Source organism: Lampetra fluviatilis, chromosome 43 (genome assembly GCF_964198595.1).
Source record: "Lampetra fluviatilis chromosome 43, kcLamFluv1.1, whole genome shotgun sequence".
Lineage (NCBI taxonomy): Eukaryota > Metazoa > Chordata > Hyperoartia > Petromyzontiformes > Petromyzontidae > Lampetra > Lampetra fluviatilis.
This window is the reverse complement of record NC_136317.1, coordinates 8,501,777-8,526,831: the sequence shown is the minus strand read 5'-3', so window position 1 is coordinate 8,526,831 and position 25,055 is coordinate 8,501,777. Positions and strand designations below refer to the sequence as shown.

The 25,055-nt window shown below is 48.7% G+C and overlaps 1 protein-coding gene across 1 annotated transcript; it reads right to left on the bottom strand.

Annotated features, from left to right (window-relative positions):
- Positions 1-1,396: 1,396 nt before the first annotated feature.
- On the bottom strand, positions 1,397-24,679 carry SULT4A1 (sulfotransferase family 4A member 1). The gene is made up of 9 exons (XM_078876305.1): positions 24,648-24,679; positions 22,640-23,060; positions 18,670-18,800; positions 15,774-15,854; positions 13,869-13,995; positions 12,242-12,336; positions 11,090-11,228; positions 8,095-8,112; positions 1,397-6,600 (listed from the first exon to the last, which is right to left on the bottom strand). The coding sequence occupies exons 2-9, from the start codon at positions 22,809-22,811 to the stop codon at positions 6,488-6,490; spliced, it is 876 nt and encodes a 291-aa protein (XP_078732431.1). The 5' UTR covers positions 22,812-23,060; positions 24,648-24,679; the 3' UTR covers positions 1,397-6,487.
- Positions 24,680-25,055: the final 376 nt, after the last annotated feature.

The window sequence follows — 25,055 nt, the reverse complement described above, 5'->3', positions numbered from 1 at the left end:
AAGTTAATTACACCTGCAGTTTTGTTCACAGATTGCAGTGCGATCTGCGAACTCGCATAGGAATCTGATCGCATGGGGGAGAAGACCCATGCGATCCGATTTCACTGCAGGAAAAAAGAAGGCACATGTGCCTTTTTTCTTCCGAATCTAATGCAAGTTCAGCCATACAAGCATATGGCTGAACTCGCACTGCTCAGAGATCGCAACAGTATGAACCGGGGCTTACACAACATACAACATATAACCTCATATAATTGAATAGCAATCAGAATATAAATGCACTTACTGTCATTTAAATTGGGTTTCCTACTCCTCGGCTGTCTGTCACAGACCAGCACGGGAAAACAGCAGGCAGCTCCTCCAGAGATCAGAGATCACTCTGTTATTACCCCTCTATCATTTACTCAGCACACGGGAATATCACTGGGAGTGGAGCCGAGGGGCAAGTGAGGGAGCTGAGGGAGGGAGAGCCAGTCAAGCGCAGCCAGGGGAGGGCTGGCAGCCTTAGGCCTGGGGGGCAAGTCCAGTCAATTGGCCCATTGAACCATTCACCAGCGCAGCCCAATGAGTGCCCACCGCCGCAGCTCAATTATTGCTCACCAGCGCAGCCAAATCAGTGCTCGCCACGGCAGCCCAATCAGTGCCCACCACCGCAGCCCAATGAGTGCTCACCAGCACAGCCCAATTAGTGCTCACCAGCGCAGCCCAATTAGTGCTCACAAGCGCAGCCCAATTAGTGACCATGGGCCGGATAAATGCCCTCGGTGGGCCGCATGTGGCCCGCGGGCCGTAGTTTGAGGACCCCTGGTCTAAACAATACAGCGATAAAATGTCTTGCCTATGCTAAGTCACGACCCGACGGCCATGCTGGATTACACTACACCTGAGTGCAATAGTGTTACTCGTGTTACTGGTAGTAATAGCATCTGTCTAAATCAGCTCAAGCCTCCCATAAATGATGTGGCTTCTCTGTGGCCACCCATAATCTTACAAATTGTAAATGTTGTGGTTTCACGCTTCAACACACCGGTCGGCTAAAGTAGTGAACTATTTGTCTTTTGTCAACGTGACACTTTTTTTGCTGATTGGCTGTGTCGGGTGGTGGAGGGTTACGACACATTTATAAATAACGCGATCTAACCCAAAAACCTTCATTATGAATAATATTGGTCGCGAAAGCCTACGTGTTAAACTGACTAATATCAGTTGTAGCCAAAAACTATAGGGCCATACAAAGGAGCATGGGATATGAAGGCAATAGGCAGTACCCACAGGTGTAATGGTAGCACAGTGGTTAATGCACGAGACTATGAACCTGGCAACCCGAGTTTGATTTTTGTGGCCATGGATAAGATTGGTGGCGAGTGGTTGTGTGTCGTGCATACAAAAAACAACACATGATGAACAAGTGTAGCCTTTTTTTGTTTATGAGGTTTTCATAGTTTCAACAAAATCTTACAGAAGCCACAGAGCTTTCGCCTTTACGTACAAGTGCACTTTCACGATATATTGAGTCTCGGGAAGCTGCATTTTGAAGCTCATTGGGCACTCCTCATCCCCCAGTAAATATGAAACGTTGGGTTAACATTAGGGCAGCGTTGGTCTGATGGTTCCAAACATATGCCAACATTGGCCCAACGTTGCATATTTTCCGGGTCTCTACCTTTAACTCCTACAGTTACTACACTGATCAGCAGCGGACTCTGGGGAAAAAACCTCGTCAGTTTGAAAATTACGAGTAAACGATTTGTAAACCTAGGAAACTTATCGGACTTTGGATAAGGCGTTAATTTTCCGACAGTTTGAGCTGCAGCTAATTCTGTATCTGTTTAGACTTGTGGGCTAGAGGCGGGTGGTACCCGCCACTATACATGGTCCAGCCTATGCAACTAAACTCCTGCAGGCCAGGCAACCGCATGGGGGGCGCTGAAGAGTGTGCCCACAATTTTAAAGCACTTTGTCTCGGCCATGATTGCAGCGCACTCGTGTTCCCTTTCGCAGTTAATGTCTCACTTGAACAGCACGACTTTCAAAACATTGAAGAAGCACACCTCACCAGCGTTGGTTAAAAACATAATGCCCTCGCTCGTGGTGCCCACCTGGGTGGGGCAGTGAACCCAATTCTCCCCCTTTACTCGGCCCCAATTCGGGTTGCTGTTGTTCGTGGAATTTTTGTTCTCCCTCCGTTCTGTGAGCGCTTTGTACCGGGCTCGCGTTGAGTTTTAATAAAAATTATATATTAAAAAAACCTCATCGCACTAATGTATGGCATAGCCAAGACCCATTAGTTATCGGCAGTAATTATATAACAAAAAAAACTGTTGATAATGCAGTGGTGGCAACGTACCAGTATACGCCGGTACACCATACCGCCACTTCTCTCAAGACCAAGCGCATGTATGTCACTAGCACTATTCAGAACGGTTCCGATTCCTGTACCGCGATGTTTACGCGGAGAGGAAACGGCGGTGGTCAGGAGCTGTCGCAGAATGCTTCAGTGTCATTCCTGACACCTACACAATTACATTTCGACCACCATTGATATGTCAGAACCTACAGAACTTTTAAATAAAAAATTGTTCGACCTGTTAAGACAAGCGCGATGGAATTTGCTAATCAAATATAAGCTCATTCGTAATTGCGTTTCGGGCGAGATAGCGCGAGTAAAACGCTGACTGTGTCGTACGCCCTTTGCCAACCAAGATGCTTTGGAATTTTAACTCGCGCGACGATCTTACCCAAAAATCGATTTGTGTGAATCATATTGGTCACCAGAGCCCGCTCGCGTTGAATATAGGTTGATATACTTTATATACATACACTGTACACGTATACCATTTGCGAGCAGCTCTACGTGACCACGGCAATATGCACCGCAGTTTGTCGAAGAATTCCTCACAACACTTTGAGTCACAGGAAGTAAATACAGCACCTGTCGGCAAAGAGGGCACACGTGGAAAGCAAACATCTCAAAAGACAACTCCAGCTTTATGTTTGACGTAATTACCCACTGCACAATACTTTATAACCCGTGGCACGTGGCACGCAGCACTGGAAGTGGATGAGAGTCAAGGATAGAATGCATGGGAAAATAAATCGATGGAAAAAAGGAAAAGAGCGGAGAAGGAATGGGATTGAGAGAAAAATGATCGAAGAAACGGGAGCCAAGGGTTCAGGAGAGATGGGAGGAGGAGGAGGCTACATCAGGGTCTCGCCGCCGCTGCTGCATGAAGGAGGAGTGGCATCTGTTCTCACAGCAAGCGGTGGGAAGAGGTTCAGAGTGGGGCTGACCACACAACGTCACGTCGTTTATGGGAGGCTTGAGCTGATAGCTAGATTACTGCACGGCACACACATCCAGTTTAGCAAGCCACAATTGGGGGGAAATGCATTCTGGACAGAACACTAATTGTTCAGGCAGGGGAAAGCAATGCATTATTTCCAGGTTTGTACTTTGGTGTCTGTTAGCTGAGTGTAGCTAGCTTCTGCAGGCTGCTGCAGTTCACCATCAACATTTCCCGCAGGCAGTCCAGCAGCGCCTTAAAGCAGCGGTGACCAATACACAAAGCACTGTGACGATCCGTTCCGGTGGATCTCAAATTGCTCCTCCGCGACGATCCACCACCACCAGAAAGCTACGACGAATAACATTACCCGGGTGGATTTAACCCTGCGATATACGACAGATGTAGCAAGGAGGAGCACCATGCGTTGGTGCAAGTTATACTTTGAACGTATGAATTTGTATCGGGGAATTTTTACTTGCCGTCGGATGCAGCGGAAACTGTTGTGCGCTTACGATGTCGGTGTTTGTTCTGATCTGTCACGAGACCCACAACAGAATCTCTAGTGATCCACTGGTGGGTCGCAGTACATGTTCCAGCCAAAAAGTACTGCTGGTCGCCCTTGCAGGAGGTAATGTATCGTGTGTCTCAACGGGTCTACGACACTACAGAACTTCTGTTCTCCTTCATTGACGCTCAATAATTATAATTTCACTTGAAGCTGTGATATTTGTTTTATAAATCAGTCTCTTTGTTTTGCATAAACAATGGTAAACCTTTCTTGCCAGGCAAACAATATAAGAGGTCCCGATCACCGGTGCTAACGAATGTACGTGTAGGTGTGCGATGATGGCGAGTTGTGGTGTCTTGAGATTTGGGACATTGTCCTGGACTGTGTTACTACATTTCCCAGAGCAAATATATGTGGTCTTCGATGTACGATGGTCCACATTTACGTTTATATAATTCCACCATTGATTTACGACACAGGAACTTGATTTACGATTCATCTTCCGACACGACTTCCGACACGACTTCAAACATATTTGAACATAGTCTGGTTTCAAGTGTTTTTGTGGATGTTTACCTGTTGAACCCTGTTAATTATGGCCGATAAAATTAAAAACAAATCGGCACGTGGTGTTTCTACTGGTTACCATCTATGGGAAAATAGTGGTTAGATTTACGACAGGGTTACCAGGAGCGCATTGTGACATCGTGAAAGCGGGGACCGCCTAAATACGCCTGTCTTTACTGTTGCCGAGCTCGGCACCACAGGCCCAAAACACTAAGCGGCTGGCAAAAAGTCCTATTAAAGTTGTAAAGGATAAGAGCCCAGTACACATGCAACGTTGGGCCAACATTGGCATGTGTTTGGCCCAACGATGCCATGTGGTTGGCCCAACGATGCCATGTGGTTGGCCCAAAGTTCCATGTTAACTGGGAAACTGGCGTGATCCTGTAACATGGTTCTCTTGATCATCCATCTCCTTGGTTTACCTCTAAATCTTTGAAGGCATCCGTTCTCGAGCTACACAAACGGGAATCACGATTCGACAGTTCCACATTTGCCGCGACACGCTGGTAAACTGTCATCCAGAGAGCTTGCAGATTCTGACTCGTACAGTGCCATTTGGGGAAAGGCTGAGACACCCGCTGCGCAAACGGTTAAACACATTACCTGGCGGTGATGCATAAGAACAAATAACAATAAAGAAGAAATATAATGTGACGTTTTGGGCAATGGCCCTTCATAAATGGTGCTATGAAAAAGCCATTACCGTGACGTTATTTGCGACACTCGGCCATCATGTGCTGTTGTCCGGATCAAAATTTTGCCAAATGCGAGAATGACACCGCAAATTACTAAACTGGGACTTACACAGCAGCAATCATCACCTCCTATTGGCAGACTAATGCCGCATGTCACTGTTGCAAATTAGGCTCAGTAATACCTCGGTTAACGAATCCTCTGGGAACGAAGTCGGCCGGGGGTTCCTTCGACCCGCCTATTTTTGCCAAAAAATTATAGAAAAAATACAAATATATTCAGAAATGATGCAAATACATTTTAAAGAGTAACGCTTTAAATCCGTATTCTTCAAAAATTTACAGAGGGGGGCCACTTTCGCCGATAAGATACCAGTGTGAGGGCCGCCACACATTGGGTTTGGCAGCACGATGATGGGGGTGTTCTCAGATTTGTGTATTGTCGGGGGCCCCACGTTGGGGGCCGCACTAAAGGCCACCAGGGGCCACCATTGGCCTGCAGGCCTTGCAACAAAGAACACTTTTAAATGCTACGTGTGTCCTGTAGACGCAACTGAGTGGGGTTTATGTCCTGTACATGATCAGCAGCCAATCAGCGAAGAGCTCTGGGAGTCCCCCCTCACGCGGCGCAATTAGCGGCGCGCTTCCCACTCTTCCCTCCGCCATTGCTCAAGCTCCTCGCGTTGGTGAAACGTTATCGTGGTTTTTACAGTTTTAAAGTGATTTTACTAACCCCATTATGTCATCCAAACAACGAACATCTCGTGCTAGTGGCCTTACTGGGCAAGAAGTGCAGCGTGGAAATCAATTTCTTTGGAAACGAAAATGCAGAGTATAAGGAGGGTAGAGGCAGGAGAGATAAAAAGTGAATCGGCTTGTTGGTGAGGGTTGACGCAGTTCACCTGAAAGACCATTTTATAAACCAAGCAGATAAAGTGAAAGTCGACTGTGCAGCAATGTGTGCGATTGCACCCCCCATCTCTGAAGTCCTGCAATGCATCCCTATGCCTCCTATGTTATATTGACCTCTGGTAACGAGTTTCTGATAACGAAGTGACATCATGGAACGCATCTACATCGTTAACTGAGGTATTACTGTATCCCAATCTTGTAAGTTGTCACCTGGTTAAACAACAACTACATTTGAAACTTCCACTGAGAAATCGGTCCAAATTTTAATTATTACTAACGTTTCTCAATTTGGGTTACACATAGCAACACAACCTCCCTACTATGTGGAACGTAGCGCCTTTGTCATGACAGTCGTCCTGCTCTTTAAATAGCGTCACGAAATAGCAAATGTGCCCAATTGTTATCGTCGTTAATACACGCGTCGTAAAGTAGCCCGGAGATGGTCTGAGAGTAGCGGTGGGTACAAGCGTGGCCCATGTGGAGGCCGCGACGCGGCTGGCGGTGGCAACGCTCGGCCAACTCTACACCTGGAAGTCGAAGGTGAGGTCCGACTTGCCCAGCTTCTGGCGGTAGACGCTGTCGAAGCGTTCGTTCATGGAGACGGTGAAGATGTCCTTCCAGAGACCCACGCGGCCTGCACGCAAGCCCGCCGGGGGGAGACGCGCGCAGACTACAATCGCATCAACCAAGCCGACGTCGGACCTACGTTGGCATGCGGTTTGGAACCTTGGACCAACGTTAACTCAACGATTTCACGTTCACTTCGGGGGATGGCACCTGGTGCCGCGCTCGGCCAGTGAAGCTGATTTTAATTGTAACACCCACCACGACGTTTTGCGGCTGTTTGTAAACATCCATTTAGGCTCAAACATGCTTAAATACTCATTAATTCATAATATATTGGGTTGTTGGGTTAGATCGCGTAAATATGTATCGTTAAACCCGCCACCACCTGACACACCCAATTAGTAAGGTTTGTCACATAAACACAACATTCCAATTCATTACTGGTGTACTGACATAGAATTGGTCACTAAGTAGCATAGCGCTGGCTGCTGGCAGGGAAGGGGATCTGCAGCTTGTAGGAGCCCTGACTGACAGCAGGCCACGTGATGGACCCGAGAAGGATCTCCGGTAAAAGTTATGGAAGGGACACGTCGAGAGCCCGCTAGTAGTTCCAGAAGGGGGGCGTGGCCGGGGTGAAGTGAGGCCGGGGTGAAGTGAGGCCACGCTAACAGGATAAAAGGGGACCCCGAGCGGGAGCTCGGGGCTGTTGTTTGGAGTGGGATCCTTGTCATTGCTGCTGAAGATCGTCACCATCGCCGCTGTCGCCGCTGTCGTCTCGTGCCTTCGTCGCTGTCGTATCCACTTGATAATTGCGCTGCTTAGACGTAGTTGGCTGTCTTAGTTCAGCGCCGTCAGTGTCGGACGGCTAGCGTTGTGTGTAGGCTAGCAACCAGTGTAGAGTTGCGTATATACTATAGACAGATTGTGTAACAGCGAAGGGAGTGTATTGTATATAGTGTACACGGTGTGCTCGGTGTTTGATTAAATAATTGCCTCCAAGAAGTGACGTCTCAAAGTCGGCCACAACACGAGTAGACCTCACCGGTGTGTTGGAGAGCAAATCCACAACATTTACAATCCTGAGTACACATTTACGATCTGTACTCAGATTTACACGATATAACCCCCCAAAAAACCTATATTATAAATGATATTGGTCGCGAAAGCCTTCGTGTTATACTAATTAATTGGCTGATGTATAGAGCTTGGGGAATTGATGGTAGCGCCGGCTCATCACCATGGCTGCTGCCTTGCTGCTTTGGCTGTGGTTTCTCGGCGATTGTAAGAGATGCTATACAGTATATAAAACTACAGTACACATAATTACTATTACTGTATTCTCCGGATTATAAGATGCTTCGGAAAGTCAGATGCACCTAACGCTTGTGCCTGGTGTTAATAAAGTTATACAGATCCGGTCACACACAAGAATATAAGCAGCACCCCTGATCTCTGCTTTAAATAATAGGGTTAGTAGGAGGAGAGTGCGTCTTTGAAAAGTCTAATTGGATGTCGGTTGCGGTGCTGATGAAATCCAACATAGGGAGACTTCTCACCGTACCTTGCTGCAGGCTTCCAACTGCAAAGTGGAGGAACAAAACAAAAAGGTTCAGTTAAAAGGGTTTCAACTTGGGAGAAATTACAAAATAGGTGAGTAGACGATATATATATCTGTCTCTCCATGCAAACAAATGAAAGGATTGCTCCTGAAACAACCCAACCTGGAAGTGCTTAATGTCAGCAGCATTGATTCAAGACAAGCAAAACACTGATGAATGTATGCACAACCATAACGCCATGCGGCTGATGGGTTGTGTGAGGATAAATACTTTAAAAATAGATTGTGGGGAGAGGCATATGCAGGAGATATTGAGATATTGTCTGCTTATTTTATGTTATATATCTTCCACAATGATACACAATAATTGTGAAAATAAATTAATCTTACAAACTCCGGGATTGTTAAAGACTACTTCATCGACCTGAACTTGACCCAAGGTAATTACTCGGTCCAAAAACCAACACTGAGGTTGTCTTCTGCTTGTGTATCATTCGCATCCATTTTGTACAACGAGGGTCGATGTCACGCAGAGGTTTGTAATGATATTTTTTTTATCAACCACAGTGGAGAACTGGCCTCGATTGCTCTGACGTGGCGCAAGCACTCAATTGTTTAAAAAAATAAGTTAATATTATAAACTATATACGAAATATTTTACCAGGTAAAGCCCACTAAGCTTTATAGCTCTTTTTTCAGAAGCGGCCTGGCCACAAATGATAGCTCAACGAAGTGGCTTACGTGGAAATGTATATCAGCAAAATACTTTAAACGCATGTTGTTTCTAAATGTGGAGGGAAACCCTGGAGGATCTGTAGAAAAATCCACGTGACTATGGGGAGAGTAACATGCAAAAGCCGCCGTTGGTACTCGGGCGAAAAAAATATGAGAGGATCTGGTGTGTTCGGTCGCAGACTCCAGGATTCAGTATTCTACTCATCTAAAGAGCCTTGGCACCGTACTCGACCAGAATATGTTGTTTTATCACCACTTGAAAAATATCGTTAGATCCTGAAACTTTCATATCAGGGATCTACGACACATTTTGACCACTATTGAGTCGTGACATAGCCACCACGGTGTCGTGTAGCATAGTATCGATGAGGCTCAATTATTGCAACGCACTACTCTGGGACGTCTGCCAAAAACATTACCAAGCTGCAGCATATACTAAATTACTTGGCATGTGTAGTGACGTACTGCAAGATCCAACCGTCTCCTGTATGTGTATGAATGTTGAACTTGTTTCATACTGTACATAGCCAAACGTTCTAGTCGGAGATGTAGGGGAAGGACAAAAAAACTAAACAAAGCATTTCTAAAGAAATGATTTTCAATCTATGTGATTTAAAAGTGCATGGCTCCAGTGGCTTCCTAATATTGGAAATAACTGAGCGTGCAATGCTGTGACCGTCTTTGTTCCATGGCTAGCCAAAAGCGTCTGCGAGTTCACGTGATTGGCTTATGTCCCTTGACATCTGAGCCATGTCCCTGTAGCTCCTGCCAATGGTGACAGTCCTGGGCTGTGATGGTCATTGTAACAGAACTGCTGGGCTCTGTGCCTCGCCAGCCGAGTCTATACATCTCTATGTAACTCTCTGATCTCTGTCTCACTCTGTGGTTCGCTATTTAACTATGGCTATCTGTGTAATTTTCAAGGATTGTCACCTTTCCAAGGATTACTCTTTGGTTCTTTTGGTAAAGTCACGTAGAAAGAAAAGAAATTTAATAATAGAATACGACGTTTCAATTGCAACACAAGCAGTCGTCATCATGTATAACTAAATTTGAGATAAACAAAACATAGACACGGAGACACACAGACAGACATACAAGCAGAGATAGACGCACACCATCATGGTTTTTTTTCTACGTGACTTTTCCTGAAAGAACCAAAGAGTAATTCCTGCAGTCACGATAGCTTCAAATCAAGTTTCTTTCCAAGGATCCTCACCTTGATGTGGTGGAAAGGCTTGAGTGCTACTGGAGCTCTGCGCAGAACACAACCTCTGCATAACACATTGTTCCAACAAAAAGCCAGATATAAGACCACGTGGAGACTCCTACGCTCCAAGCATTGGCATTTACTGGATTATATCCTTGTTCGCCAACAGGATGCAAGGGACATACTACACACCAGAGTCAGGCCCAGCGCCGACTGCGATACAGACCACAGATTGGTCAGAGCAAAAGTCACCCTCAGGATCAAGCCACCACACAAGAATAAAGGTCTGCACCCCAAGAAGATCCAAGTAGAGAAGCTCCCCCTGTTAAGGGAGAAATTCTCCACGGAAACACAAAGATTGGTTCGATGAGAATGATCCGGAAATCAAATCACTCCTCCAGACTTAACGGTCCTATCATTCCAGACTACTTGCCTGTTCCAATGACCAAGCCACAAAAGCTGCATACAGCGTTGCATACAAAACCTTGCAAACAAAGCTGAGAGTCTTCAAGAACAGCTGGTGGACAGACCTCGCAGTAAGGACACAGCTGTATGCAGAAGTGGGGGTCACGAGCATTCTATGAAGCTCTATGCTCAGTGTATGGACCCTCGCACCAGACATAGCCCTCCTAAGATCATCAGATGGCACAACCCTTGTGACAGACAAGGAAGCTATCATGGTGCTACCCTCCCAAGTTCCGTACAATCGCGCAGCAACTACACGTCGGACAGAAAGGCCAGGTCAAACACAAAGGAAGCCTCTCAGACAGCTTTCTCATCAACAATGGGGTCAAGCAAGGTTGCGTGCTGGCACATACACTCTTCGCCATATTCTTCAACCTAATGCTCCAGGAGGCAAAGGAGGAGCTGACAGAAAGCTTCTACATCCGATTGTAATAAGAGGGTGAATGAGAGACGTTTCAGGAGATGTGTGTGTATAGATGTTAAAGTTTTTTTTGCACCATACGTAACAAACCGTGCTAATGGTAGGTGCTACGCAGTCAAGGGGGGGGACAGGGGGCGAGGAGGGGTGAAGGGGAGTCGGGGCGGCACCTCGGCTGATGGGAAGTGCGTCGGTGTTGCAGCAGTGGTCGATGATTTGCTGGCAGTAGGCGACCATGCCCTCCAGGTGCGCTCGCTCATAGGAGACGCCCAGGAAGGAGGAAAGCCTCCCGAGGACCCTGGGCAGGTCCTGCAGCACCGACAGCAGCAAACGGTCACATTCCGATGTTCCTCCTCCTCCTCCCCCCTCCTGAAATACTTTCCCACGGATGACACGCAACGAACGGTCGCGTGCCGCGGCGGTTGGAATTGCGAACAAGCCCAGAAATCGGTCGTCATTACCGATTCACGATTGGTCTCTCTTGGGCTTAAACCTTCGTGTGGGTGTAATATCAGAGCTAGAACCCTCCACCGCCTGAAACAGGCTAACTAATGTGCCGATTTGATGCGTTTTTTTCCCAGCAAAACCGGTTACGTTGAAAAGCGAGCATTATGTTGAGGATTTTGGAGATTATGCGCAGCGTCATCAGGCGTCGGCAGGAGCTCGGCGCTAGATCAAAAGTGTTTTCCGATCCGGGCCCTTGAGTAGATGCGGACGTGCGTTGCAACATTACGAACCGCTAGGTGCGCTGGCAAGCGATATCACGTGACCACTCGATTTGCCCGGCCGTGTCGGGAAGTGGAGGGTTCTCGATGTAGTTGACATTTTATGCCCACGACTCAACCCCAACAGGAGTGGGTGGGTAGGTGAAGGAGGTGGGTGTGGATCGCTGGGTTCATACACCGCAGTATGTGAACCACTGTGCCACCGCTCAACCTCCAAGTTGCTTACCCTATCTTCCACTCTACACACGTGTCCCACACAGAACAACTTCCTCCTTATTGCATCTACAATGTTGTATTCCCATATTGTATTCTAAACATACAAGTCTGAATTCCTAGCATCGTCCGCATACGTCTACACTGGATTACCAGAAGTGCCATTTTTAGTCGCTGAAAGTCTCACTCTGTGACAGGTGTGGTGGATAAAAATCCACGTGATCACAGGGAGAACATGCAAACTCCAAATATATAGGTGTCAGGGTTGGGATTGAACCCACGACCCTCCTGTATACCAGGCAAGTGGAAGCTTTCACCACCACCGCCCGGCTATTTTGCCGCATAACGCGAAGACAACGAGCGCTTGGGCGCTGCAGCACAAACCATGTGCAGATCCTCGTATTTCACGAAGAGGATGTTTTCATCATTGCGGTGTGCCCAGAAGTCCTGCACGTGCTCGAACCACGATCCGTAGCCCACTGGTGGTGGTGGTGCCGGCAGAGGGAAAGTAAGGACGAAAGAGAGAAGGAAACAGCAGATAGTTCATATGCCTCTTTGTTAATTGAACACAAAGCACTGTACATACAACGCTGTGCCAAGAGAGTTTTCGGTCTTGTTTGATTGGTATTCGATTTCCATCATCATTGTCATCGGCCATGGTTATTCTGCAGTTGAATGAAGGCCTCCCTAATGCAGCGGCCTCCTGAAATACGAGTTGCGGAGTATTTGTCATGAAGAAATTAAATGCACATGAAGCCCAATTTGCGTCCCATCAAAATCTGCTCTCGCCATGCGTTATTCTGCTCACACGAAATATTTTGGGCCATTTTCAATGGGGACATTTTTAATTGCCAAAAAGTTGATTGAGCTATTAAGGCTTTCGGCCAGAGTATTGCCGCCGCATTTGCAGAGCTCCCGGATGTGAACTGCGAGCGAGGCATGAGACGCATAAGGGAATGCCGTGGCGTTGGGCCCACGCCAACCGAGAGAGAGAGTGGGCGCTCCGTTCACGTTGCTGTCCGGCCGCGGGATGCATGGCCACAGAGGGAGGGCACAGCTGCCAAGGAACGGCTTCAGAGGTGACCCCCCAGCGTTTGACCCGGAATTGATGTTGGCACGGTCGTTGGGCCCTAGAGCCGACACTGCCAGGGACTGCCAAAATCTCAGCCTCGAAAAGAGATTCACAACGGATTTGAGGATTCTGTGATATCCTTCATGGATGGACTGCAGGCAAGGGATACCGCGTCACAGATACAGTATAAGTATGTATGTCGGTTGAACGTTTTTCGCACCTACGATTTGCACGATTGGCTATATATGGTGCAAAAGAAGATACATTCAACCATGCTAATTGGATGTGCGCGGGAAGGACAACAAACTAAACACAAAAGCAGTTCTAAAGAAAAAAATTTTCAATTTAGATTATAAAATGCACAGCTCCAGTGGCTTGCTAATATCGGAAGTACGCGCGTTCCAGACAGCCGCAGACAAGCATCTGAAAGTGCGCGATTGCTGTGACCATCTTCGTTTGATGATCAGCCAAAAGAGTTGTGCCGGGATAGCAGCGATGGTGCAGGCAAAGTGGGGAGGCGGGGAGTAATAAGGGGAGCGGTGGTGCTGTTGCGGTTCGCGCGCTGCGCTATGTACCTGGCGTCCCGAGTTCGAATCCCGCTCATGGACAAGACCAGTGACGTTCATCTGAACCAGTCCTGGGCCTCCTCTAGGTCGACTCAGCCTCAAATGAGTGCCTGGTGCAGTGTGTAAATATTTCCACGAGGGAGACAAAGGCGGCCGGGCATGGGGCTGGCCGCCCACGTCCTCGTGTGCAGTGCCGGCCTTCATAGGTGCTCGCTAACAGTACTTGTCTCGACAGTCTGGTAAGGCTACACAGGGGATGTTTTCTCTTTGGGAGGGAGGTATCGGCTGGGGATCGTAGACAAACGCTTCTGGAGTTTGGCGGCACAGGCGCAGTGAATCGTGGACGGGTGAGAGGCGGCATGGCGGATCTCACGTTTGTCGTAGATGAAACGGCGGCAGAAGTCCTGGAAGGTACCCCGGTAGCTCATGGAGCGCAGCGAGCGGTGGAACTGGTAGTAGGAGACCACCAGGTCCTTGGGGTTCCTGGCCATGTACACGAGCTGCAGCGCCACGGGCACGTACCGACATTACCGCGCGTCACCGCCGACTAGCCGTGGGACGCATAAATAGACGGACGTCAGGCGAACGTTGGCATGTGGTTAGATCAACGTTGGCCCAACGTTGGCATGTGGTTAGATCAACGTTGGTCCAATGTTAACATGTCGTTGGAACCATTGGACTCACAGCCCAAGTTCCACGTTTAATCGGGAAGTACAGAACGTGGTAGTTGGAGGCGGCCTACGCATTAGTACACGTGGCAACGCCGTTCAATATTGATACGTGCGCAGGCTGTGGATACCACGGCAAGGGGTGGGGTGAATTAGCTCAATGGAGAGCACGCATTTCCCACAGGAGTATTCAACAGAGACCTGCAGCTCTGAGTTTCCTGTTGTCAACATACAATTACAACCCTGGGAAATAAACCCCTCCCAAATCTGGACTCGAGTTCGCCAAAATTCGGGCTAAGCCAGTTAAGATTACCGAAATAATGAAAATAATTTGCAAAAAAAACTTTGAGCTCTAAGCTGCATGCTGTAGGATGGTGATCTTCGCTAATCCTCTGAGGGGGGCCACTTTCGCCGATAAGGGGCCGTTCTTAGATGACGTCACGCACCTAGAGGGGGGGAGGTGGGTCAGACATTTGTGACGATGTGTGACGAGGGGGGGAGGGGGGGGTTGAGAAATGTGACGTCACATCAAAATGCGCAACTTTAAATAAATATTAATTAAATAGAATTGTTATAACAACACTAATTTTGATTATTTTTATTATTAACTATTTGATTATTCAAATGTATTAAGGTCACCTTTAATTTATTCCATGAAGGAGCATTTTGCTTCTCCTTGGGGAAATGGAGAAGCATCAATTTTGTAAAAAAATAAAATGATTGTAATTAAACATTTTGATTCTAATGATTCTACCAGGGCTTTTCATTCTGTGAAATTAATGTGTGATTGTTATAATTGTACTCTTCATTTTGCTTCGTTCTACTACAAAGTTTCAAGTATTTTTTTATAGTTATAATTACTTGTAATATTTTATAATTATAAGAGACTTTCAATATAATATTCTGAACATCTGCAGTTTTAGTTAGACGTTAATATTTTCAAGTAAATTTTATGCTAAATTTCAGCTTTCCAACGCCTCCTTTTTAATCCGTGTTTTCTCTTACAACATCAGAGTGCAGCGCCACATTAAATACGCATTACAATGACAATAGTTTAAAGTGATTTGAAGCATGTTTTGTTTTCTTAATGGAAATATGATTTTAGGGAGGGGGGCAGAGTTTTGTGACGTCATATTTGAGGGGGGTCTGACTTTGTGTGATGAGGGGGGAGGGGGGGGGTCAAAAATCGGCCAAAATCGCGTGACGTCATTTATGGACGGCCCCTAAGACATCATCAGTATGAGGGCCGCCACACATTTGAAACCATTATGATTTGACAGCAGCACGATCATGGGGGGTGTTTTCACATTTGTGCATTGTCAGGGGCCGCAGTAAAGGCCACAAGGTGGCCACCAGTGGCCCGTGGGGCCTTGCAATGAAGAGCATTGCTGAGATGGTGCACCTATGTGCACTATGAATTCTAGAGCCAATGCATTTGACCTAACTGTTGTCAGTGAGCATGACCTTTGCTTGGGGTCTCTCTGTGTTGTATTTTATAAATATTCCACAACACTCTTCAACAGCGCTCGTTGAAGCATCTTAACATCACAAGCATCGCCCATCCTGGCGATGCTCCAAGCCTTTTGGAGGCCACGCTCGTCCTCAATTACCCGGGCCTTTCCGTCCTGCAGCTCCTTGGGCAGGAACTGATAGGGGAGGTGGCTCTTGATGATGCGGGGAGATGGCAGCACCTGCAGCACAGCAACGGTCACAGGCTCACGATATTGATAACAATAATAATGGTTTGAAGCTTTCGTGACTGCAGGAATTACTCTTTGGTTCTTTCGGTGAAGTCATGTAGAAAGAAAATAAATAAAATAATAGTTATTTGAATTATTTTCTTTCTACTCTGGTTCTTTCGGTAAAGTCACGTTCTTTCGGTAAAGTCACGTAGAAAGAAAATACATGAAATAACTATTATTTAATTTCTTTTCTTTCTACTCTGGTTTTTTCGGTAAAGTCACGTAGACAGAAAATAAATTAAGTAACTATTATTACATTTATTTAAATAACTTTTAGTATGGGATTTGCTCGCTCTCGTACAAGAGAACGACTCGGAGGCGTGCGAAGGAACTGTAGACGAGAGGGGGAGGCAGCCACACGATGAGCCGGCGCCAACAATTGCCCAAGCTCTGAGGTCATCTATTTATTAAAGGGCATACAGGCCAATTAATGTGTGTTTACATGTGGGAGGAAACCGGAGGGCCCATAGAAAACCCCACGTGTGCGAGGGGGCAACACTCCATCCACATACAGATGGAACAGATGGAGATTAGCCCATGCTTTGTAATGCTGCCTTTTGGCGAGCCAGGGCACGGCTCCTCCTCGACGCCCACGGGAAACGAGTTTCACAGCCATCTTTGCGTGATCCACCAACCCTTGCGAATGCCTCCACAGCACTGGGTTACAGGCCACGTGCATGGCCACAACGAACAATGAGGAAACTGCGGCTGAGTGGACACACGGCATGACACCGGTCCAATTTTGTGTGTTTAGTTTGTTGTCCTTCCCCCGCACCTACGATTAGCACAGTCGGTTATGTACGGTGCGAAAGAAGTTCAACATACGTCCTATCGTCTCCACCATTAACTCACCCACCTACAAACTGGCCCGATTTCTGTCTGAGACCCTGCTTCCTTTCACGGGCAAGTCCACCTCAGCTGTACTTAACTCAGCTCACTTGGTTTCTCTAATCAAGGACATCTCACTGTCTCCAGATGATTTGCTTGTCAGTTTCGATCTAGTCTTTCTGTTCACCAAGGTACCTGTACCTGACACGATTGCAATAATTGAAGACTTGGTCCAACAAGGACTGAATCCAGATGTACCAAATTTGCTAAGGCACTGTCTTACCAAAACATACTTCACCTGGAATGGTACATTCTGCAACAAAATGAGGGTACTCCAATGGGTTCTGCCTTATCGCCAGTGGTAGCGAATGTTTTCATGAAGAAATTTTAGACAGATGCCATCCAGACATCCACCCTACGTCCTTCCTTGTGGAAGAGATACGTAGATTACACGTTCGTCATCTGGCCACATGGCCTGCCAGCACTGAAACAATTTCTCAACCACATCAATTCCATACACCTGTCTATCAAATTTACTATGGAAGTGTAAAAGGATGGCAAGCTACCATTCCTGGATGTTTTGATCGAGAAGAGACCTGATGGCTCGTTGGGACATTTGGTCTACAGGAAAGCCACTCACACGGATGCCTATCTAAAGCCTGACTCCCACCACCATTCAGCCCAGAAGAATTCCCTCATCAAAATACTACATCTCCGAACAGCACCATCTAGCTATTGAGTTGGAGCACGTACACCAAGCCCTCAGGATGAACGGATACTCGGACCGTACAATCCGCAAAACTGCCTCCCCAGCCATGGCGAGACAACCTTCTGAGGATCCAACCAAAATCATCACTTTACCATACATAGCAGGGCTTACCAAAAAGATTTCCAAAATATTAAACAAACACAAGATCCAGGTTCTATTTCAACACAGCACACAACATCCGTGATTTAATCCCATCTGTAAAGGATGTGATTCCTGACATGCAATACCCTGGTGTCTACAAACTGAGTTGTGGTTGTGGCAGCAGTTACATTTGGGAAATGAAACATGTCTCGGACCGCGTTCGTGAACACAAGGCAGATCTGAAACACGGTAGGACCAATACCTCTGCCGTTGCTGATCATTGTTTTAACGCTGTGGGCTCACACGAAATTGTTTTTTTCAAGATGGAGGTACTCTGCAAACCTACTGGCTAGCTTCAGAGATTTGTTCATGAAGCCGTCCAGATATATAAACAAAGACAAAACTTCAACCAAGAAGATGGGTACAAACTGAGCAATCATTGGAAGAACGTTATTAACCGGGTAAAGTCTTAACTGACTGTGATGTTTCCATCCTACCTGCCTATGTCGGCTATTATTTCCTACTATCTGTGTCTCTCTCTCCCTGTGCCTCTCTCTTAGATCTCTCACATGTCCTTTGGATTGCACACTCATGCTCACTTGCCTTTTGGATTGCACTCTCATGCTCACATGTCCTTTGGATTGCACTCTCATGTTCACGTCCTTTGGATTGCACTCTCATGGTGCTAATCTCTCATTAACACTGCTGTTGTGCGCATATGCGGGCATGATACTCTTATGCGGTGACGGAAGCTCATTCATGCTAATCTCCCTCCCTAACCCCTCTCTCCCTAATCTCCCCCATTAACACAACTGACGTGCTTGTGTCTGTGGATGGTATTCCTTTCCAGCTCAGACCCCGCTTGCTTGCCCATCGCCACATATATAACCTTATTGTAACAGCTCTCTCGCTGGTTCAGCAGTTCCACTGCTGGATTATATTTTTTTCCGCCTGAGGATGCCCGCGTGTGTTGCGATCGAAACGTCGTGATTTATTTTATTTTAAACCTACGTGACTTTACCGAAATAACCAAAGAGTATACGTACGTATGTTGGTTATGGGGTAGGAATGGAGCAGTTGGGGTACCTTTACTGCGTCCAGGCCAGGCTGCGGGTACTCGAGCACGGGGATGTGATCGTCGATGTTCATGAGGGCGCTCTCGTCCACGTCGGTGCCGTGGCTCACCAGGAACACCACCTCCTGCAGCAGACTCGTGCCTGCCCAGCGCCGTGCCGGGCCCCGTCAAGAGAAGCGCGCTTTCTCCGTGCCCCCTCGCTCTCCATTCTCTCCGTGCCCCCTCGCTCTCCATTCTCTCCGTGCCCCCTCGCTCTCCATTCTCTCCGTGCCCCCTCGCTCTCAATTCTCTCCGTGCCCCCTCGCTCTCCATTCTCTCCGTGCCCCCTCGCTCTCCATTCTCTACGTGCCCCCTCGCTCTCCATGTGATCTCGCTCTCCATTTTCTCGCTCTCCATTTTCTCGCTCTCCATGCCCTCTCCGTCCTCTCTCTCCTCTATCGCCCACTCCATTCTCTCTCTATACTCTCTCCATGCCACTCACTGTGTGCCACTCAATCCGTCTGCCAATCAATCTGTGACGTACAATCAGTGCCAATCTAGCACATCTAGTTAATAGGATTAATGGATCGTTCATAAACACTCTCGGTACCATTGTTTTGATTGCAAATGTTGGTAATGAGAGCAGAGGAGGGACACTCACAACAAAGATCGGAGCCCCTGGCAGATTAAACCCAGCGAGGTGGCACAGTGGGGAGCACAGGTAGTGGCATCTGCCAGTCATCTCAGTCAACCCACGGCACCTGGGTCTGTTCCGTGACACCTTCTGGCCAGCAGTGAGACCCTTCGACACTTAGTGGCGGCCTCAAAGTGCACCTAGCCTGGCAAAAGTGGTGACGTATCTTGTAATTCATATTCTTGTTTCTGTACTGTTTACTCACACATTGTCTTCAACGTGTGCCTATACTGTTAATTTTCAGTCTGAATAGAAGCATTACATTTCATAAATAACTTAAAAACAAGTGCAGATGTAGAATGCCCGAAGGGACAGTCTGACTGGATAATGCATTGTGATCGTCGTGATCTGTGTGAGTCACACAGATACAGCACCCTGTGTGTACACACACACACCACCCTGTGTGTGTACACACAGACAGACACACCACCCTGTGTGTACACACAGACACACCACCCTGTGTGTACACACAGACACACCACCCTGTGTGTACACACAGACACACCACCCTGTGTGTACACACATACACACCACCCTGTGTGTACACACATACACACCACCCTGTAAGTACACACAGACAGACACACCACCCTGTGTGTACACACATACACACCACCCTGTAAGTACACACAGACACACCATCCTGTGAGTACACACAGACAGACACACCACACTTCTGTTCTACATCCGCTATGGCGTTATCCTTCGGTCCAGCCAACACCCAGCACACTTTAACGCGTCTCGTGTTGCTCACGGTGACAATGCCTTTTGTGACTGGCAGCTTAAATAACTCGGCAGGGGCGCATTGAGCAATTAGCTCCCAATGACATCTCGACCGTACCCCCGTTACAAAACACGCAAATGGTGTTTGCAATTCGCTAGATAATTACTGCTTTTGATTCGCGTGCAATTTAGCAGTGCGCGTGTCCTCTTGTTGAGGACGCACGGGCGGGTTCGCACGCTGAGAGGGAATTCGCTTCTCAGCTGCTCAAGCCGCAATCACGTACGAGTCTGGAATCTTGACCATTTAATTATTTTAATAAGAGGCTTAGAAATAGGACACGAAATTGTGAGTCCGCGATATTTATAAAGGCCACGTTTGTGAGTTCCCGCAATAGGCGCGTTGTTTTGAATCGATTACGGGATTCCCATTGTGCACAGGTCTGGCTGTGAACGAGTTATGTTTTTTGTAACATCTCCCTGCCTGTAGTATTCTATGCAGCCTTTCCATGCCACTGTGGTGCCTCCGCTCCTGCAAGTGGCTGCCTGTAATCCTCCAGCACTGTGGAGTCACCAGTCAGGGTTGGTGGATCACTGCACTGTTGTTGCGAAACTCCCTTCTACCCATGGACGTCGAGGAGGTGCAGTACCCGGGCTCGCCAGGAGAAGGCGGTGGCAGCGAAATGTGGACAAATCGCCAGCTGTTTCCATCTGTACGGAGGATGGGGTGTAGCTACCCCCTCGCGCAAGGTGTGGGTTTTCTCCCCACGTGAATAATAAATACGACTCGCCATTTATTGGCGGAACACATCTAAAAATAAATAAGCAATCTGACAGAACCCTCCTGAAAATGACTCCTGCGACTCAGCGTGTAGCCTTAACAGTAGCGCCACCTACGAATTCCGGATCGGCACACGAGGGTGTGGGCTGGGTGGCGTGGTCAGAACCCGCGTCACAGTGATAACAACCGCCCGGACCCATGTGTAGCACACAAACACAGCAAGCAGCACACACGCAGCACATACATCAGCACATACATCAGCACACACGCATTACACAGAACACACGCAGTACACGCAGCACACACCGCACACGCAGTACAAACAGTAAACACGAAGTACACAGAACACACGAAGTTTTCATGCGCCATAGAGTAAGCACACTCAGTACACCAATAAACACGCAGCACACACAGTACATATACAATATACACCGAACACGCCACACACGCAGTGCACACCGAGTATATATTCTGTACACTCCGCACGCAGCACACACACAGTACACACCACACACAGCACAACGTGGAAATAGTAGTTGGTGTGTCGGTACGGTGTGACGTGCTGAATACAGCACGTCGGTTACGTGGGATGCGTGTGCCACGTTCGCGTGCCAGTAAATGGGCACAAATTGAGCACAGAGCGTTCATTGTCCGGCTGTTCAATAGCCCGGAGTGGGATCGTTGTGATGGCTGTGATCGTTACAAAGCGCGGCCGCGGCGAGGGAGGGCCGCTTGGGAGGCGATGCCGAGGCTGCGTCCCGGTGGTGCGACACGCGGCCTCAGCGCGCCCGTGTGCAGCGCCCCCGCCCATTTCAGCGCGGTGCTCGCCCGGCCCAGCACCGCCCAGCACCATCCTGCACCAGCCAGCACCCTGCACTACCCTCCACCACCACCCAGCTACCTGCACTACGCAGTACTATCCAGTACCTTGCACCTCCCAGCACCATGCACTACCCAGCGCTACCTAGCACTATCCAATACTCGGCATTAACCAGCGCACAGCACCACCCTGCACCATCCAGGACTCAGCACCACCAGCCAGCACGCAGCACCAGCCAGCACGCAGCACCAGCCAGCACGCAGCACCAGCCAGCACGCAGCACCAGCCAGCACGCAGCACCAGCCAGCACGCAGCACCACCCACTACCAGCTAGTACCCAACACCAGCCAATACCAGCATGCATCACTCACGACCCAGCACCAACCAGCATCATGCACCAACCAACATCAGCCTGCACTAACCAGGACCACCCTGCACCACCCACCACCAGCCAGCACCGCCCTGCACCACCCACCACCAGTCAGCATCCTGCACCAGCCACCACACAGCACCACCCGGCATTCCTCAGCATCCAACACCAGCCAACACAATCCAGCACCAACCACCACCCTGCACCAGCCCGCACCCTGCACAAGTCACCATCCACCACCAGGCAACACCCTGTACCACCAAGGACCCACCAGCCAGCACAATGCAGGACCACCCAAAATCTTCCAGCACCCAGCAATACGCAGCATTACTCACCTAAACCCAGCATTACCCAGCACACACCATCAATAAGTACCCAGTATCACCCAGCACTACCGAATAACCAGCACCACCCAGTCCCGCTCAGCAACGCTCAGCAACGCCCAACTCCCAGCAGCACCCACCAACCAGTTCCACTGAGTAATCAGCAACCTGCACCACTCAGCACCGACCAAACACCATCCTACACCAGCCAGCATCATTTAACACCACCCAGCATTGGTCAAACACTATCCTACACCACCCAGCAGCAGCAGCACCCAGCCGCAGCACACGCACCCGACTTGGGGTAGGTGACGACCCAGATGTCGTCCTCGCGCACGGGGAACGCCAGGATCTCGTCCATGATGCCGCGGCAGAAGGGCGGCAGCCTCACGTTGTTGAACTCGAAGTAGCGGTTCTCGAGCAGCTCGCTCGGGGTGCTGGGCGTCTCCACCTCGCTCTCCGCCATCGCGGCGCGCGGACGTGACTCGTGCAAGCGCCGGGTCGGGCGGCTCCCAGTTCGTGCGCACCGTGCCGAGGTGAGCGGGATGGTGGTCGGTGTCCTCACCGCTTACATCATTCCCACCCCCTCCCTCACCGCTCGCTCTCTCCCTCGCTCTCACACCCTCGCTCCTCCCTCGCTCTCACTCGCGCCCTCTGGAGTGACTTCACCACGCAAGGCTGCGTATGACATCACGCGCAGCGCTGCCGATGAGCGCTGTGAACAACAAATGCACGCAAGTGCCTGCCTCGTTTTTTTTCTTCCACGGTCGCTGAGGACAGCACCACCAGCGTCAGCACCAGGGACAGCCCCAGGAACAGCACCAGGGTCAGCACCAGGGACAGCACCAGAGACAGCACCAGGAACAGCACCAGGGTCACCACCAGGGATAGCACCAGGGACAGCACCAGGAACAGCACCAGGGTCACCACCAGGGACAGCACCAGGGTGACCACCAGGGACAGCACCAGGAACAGCACCAGGGACAGCACCAGGAACAGCACCAGGGTCACCACCAGGGACAGCACCAGGAACAGCACCAGGAACAGGACCAGGGACAGCACCAGGGTTACCACCAGGAACAGTACTAAGGACAGCACCAGGAACAGCACCAGGGACAGCACCAGGGACAGCACCAGGAACAGCACCAGGGACAGCACCAGGGTCACCACCAGGGACAGCACCAGGAACAGCGCTAGGGACAGCACCAGGGATAGGGTCAGCACCAGGGACAGCACCGGGACAGCACCAGGGACAGCACCAAGGACAGCACCAGGAACAGCACCAGGGACAGCACCAGGGTCAGCACCAGGGACAGTGTCAGCACCAGGGACAGCACCTGGAACAGCACCAGGAACAGCACCAGGGACAGCACCAGGGACAGCACCAGGAACAGCACCAGGGTCAGCACCAGGGTCAGCACCAGGGACAGCACCAGGGACAGCTCACCAAGTGTGTCTCAACACCGCATCGGTGTACAGGAGCAAGGGCTTCGTTTTTTACGTAATATTTTCCGGGGTGGTGGTGGGGGGGGTGTGAAATAATATTTTCCGGAACTCATCCCCGGACACCTGCGGCTCAAGTTAAACTCTGTCTGTGCACGAGCCCCGAAGCTCCGACGTGGCGACCCCTTCCATCAACCGTCTGGTCAGCCTCACAACCCCCTCCTCTCACCTTCCTGCTGCGGTCATCCCATCGCGGTGACGAGACTTGAACTGAACTGTTTGGTGGAGCGGCTCGGATTTTCTCCCAACGCCCCGCTCTTTTAACTCGACCATTCCCTCACTCGCCATGCACCGAGTTCAAGGCCAGAGGGAAGTCAGAATCAGAAATGTATTTATACTGGAGGAACCCGATGAGCTATTAAGCTATTTTTACAGATGTCTAGTAAGGGTAGATCAGAACGTCACAACAACAAGCAATACAAAACATGATCAAAGTGTAAATCACTTAAAAATATACAATACAACTAAAGTATTGTTTTGATCTTACCAGGTAAAGCCCACTGAGGCTCATCATTGATTGTTTGTTTTACATCTCTAGTTTTTTTTCCCACGCAATTAGGGCTGAGGTCGGGGCAGCTCTCAGGCACAATGTAGCTGTCGTGTGGGATTCTCCCGTTTCAAAGTTATGAGCGCATCCTCCGCGGTGGAGCGAGAGATTAACAACTCCTCTGGGACAGACGGCGAGACAGTGGAATTGGACAGCGAAACGGTCGGATTTATTTGAGTAAACAACGCAGCATCGGTAGGGTTTACTACACGATTCTCCTGTAATCTCATTCGCACTGTTTTGAGATCTTACCTTTTGAAAATAGAATTCAGCTCGTTTCACTGCAGGCCGTCTCCTCCAAGTGGAACTGTACATCTCATGACCTGAAACAGCGTAAGCTCCGTGTTGTAAATGTGTGTTTGATGTGCTGGATCTCAGTGCAACAGCGCCACACAATCATAAATATGATTAAAACTAAATCATAGTGAACGTTTATAGAGTAGCGGTCATGCATGGCTTTGTAACTGCGTCACACCAGCGCTGCGCAATCTGTATAGATGAAGATATTCTCATCCGATTTTTTTAATTCTCAATTATCATTTTTATCATTTATATTTAGAATCAATTTATAATTATTAGAATTCAAAGAATATAATTCGTAATGTATTTTTAGATTTTATTTAAATGTATTTCATAGTAAACAGTATATTTATTTTGTAT

What these genes read in the sequence shown, in the direction of transcription:
- SULT4A1 (XM_078876305.1), bottom strand. Translation starts at nt 22,811, where the DNA reads ATGGCGGAGAGCGAGGTGGAGACGCCCAGCACCCCGAGCGAGCTGCTC. An exon ending in CTGGCCTGGACGCAGTAAAG is followed by an intron (nt 15,855 to 18,669) that starts GTACCCCAACTG and finishes GCTGTGCTGCAG; the next exon opens with GTGCTGCCATCTCCCCGCAT. An exon ending in TGCAGGACGGAAAGGCCCGG is followed by an intron (nt 13,996 to 15,773) that starts GTAATTGAGGAC and finishes GTGGCGCTGCAG; the next exon opens with CTCGTGTACATGGCCAGGAA.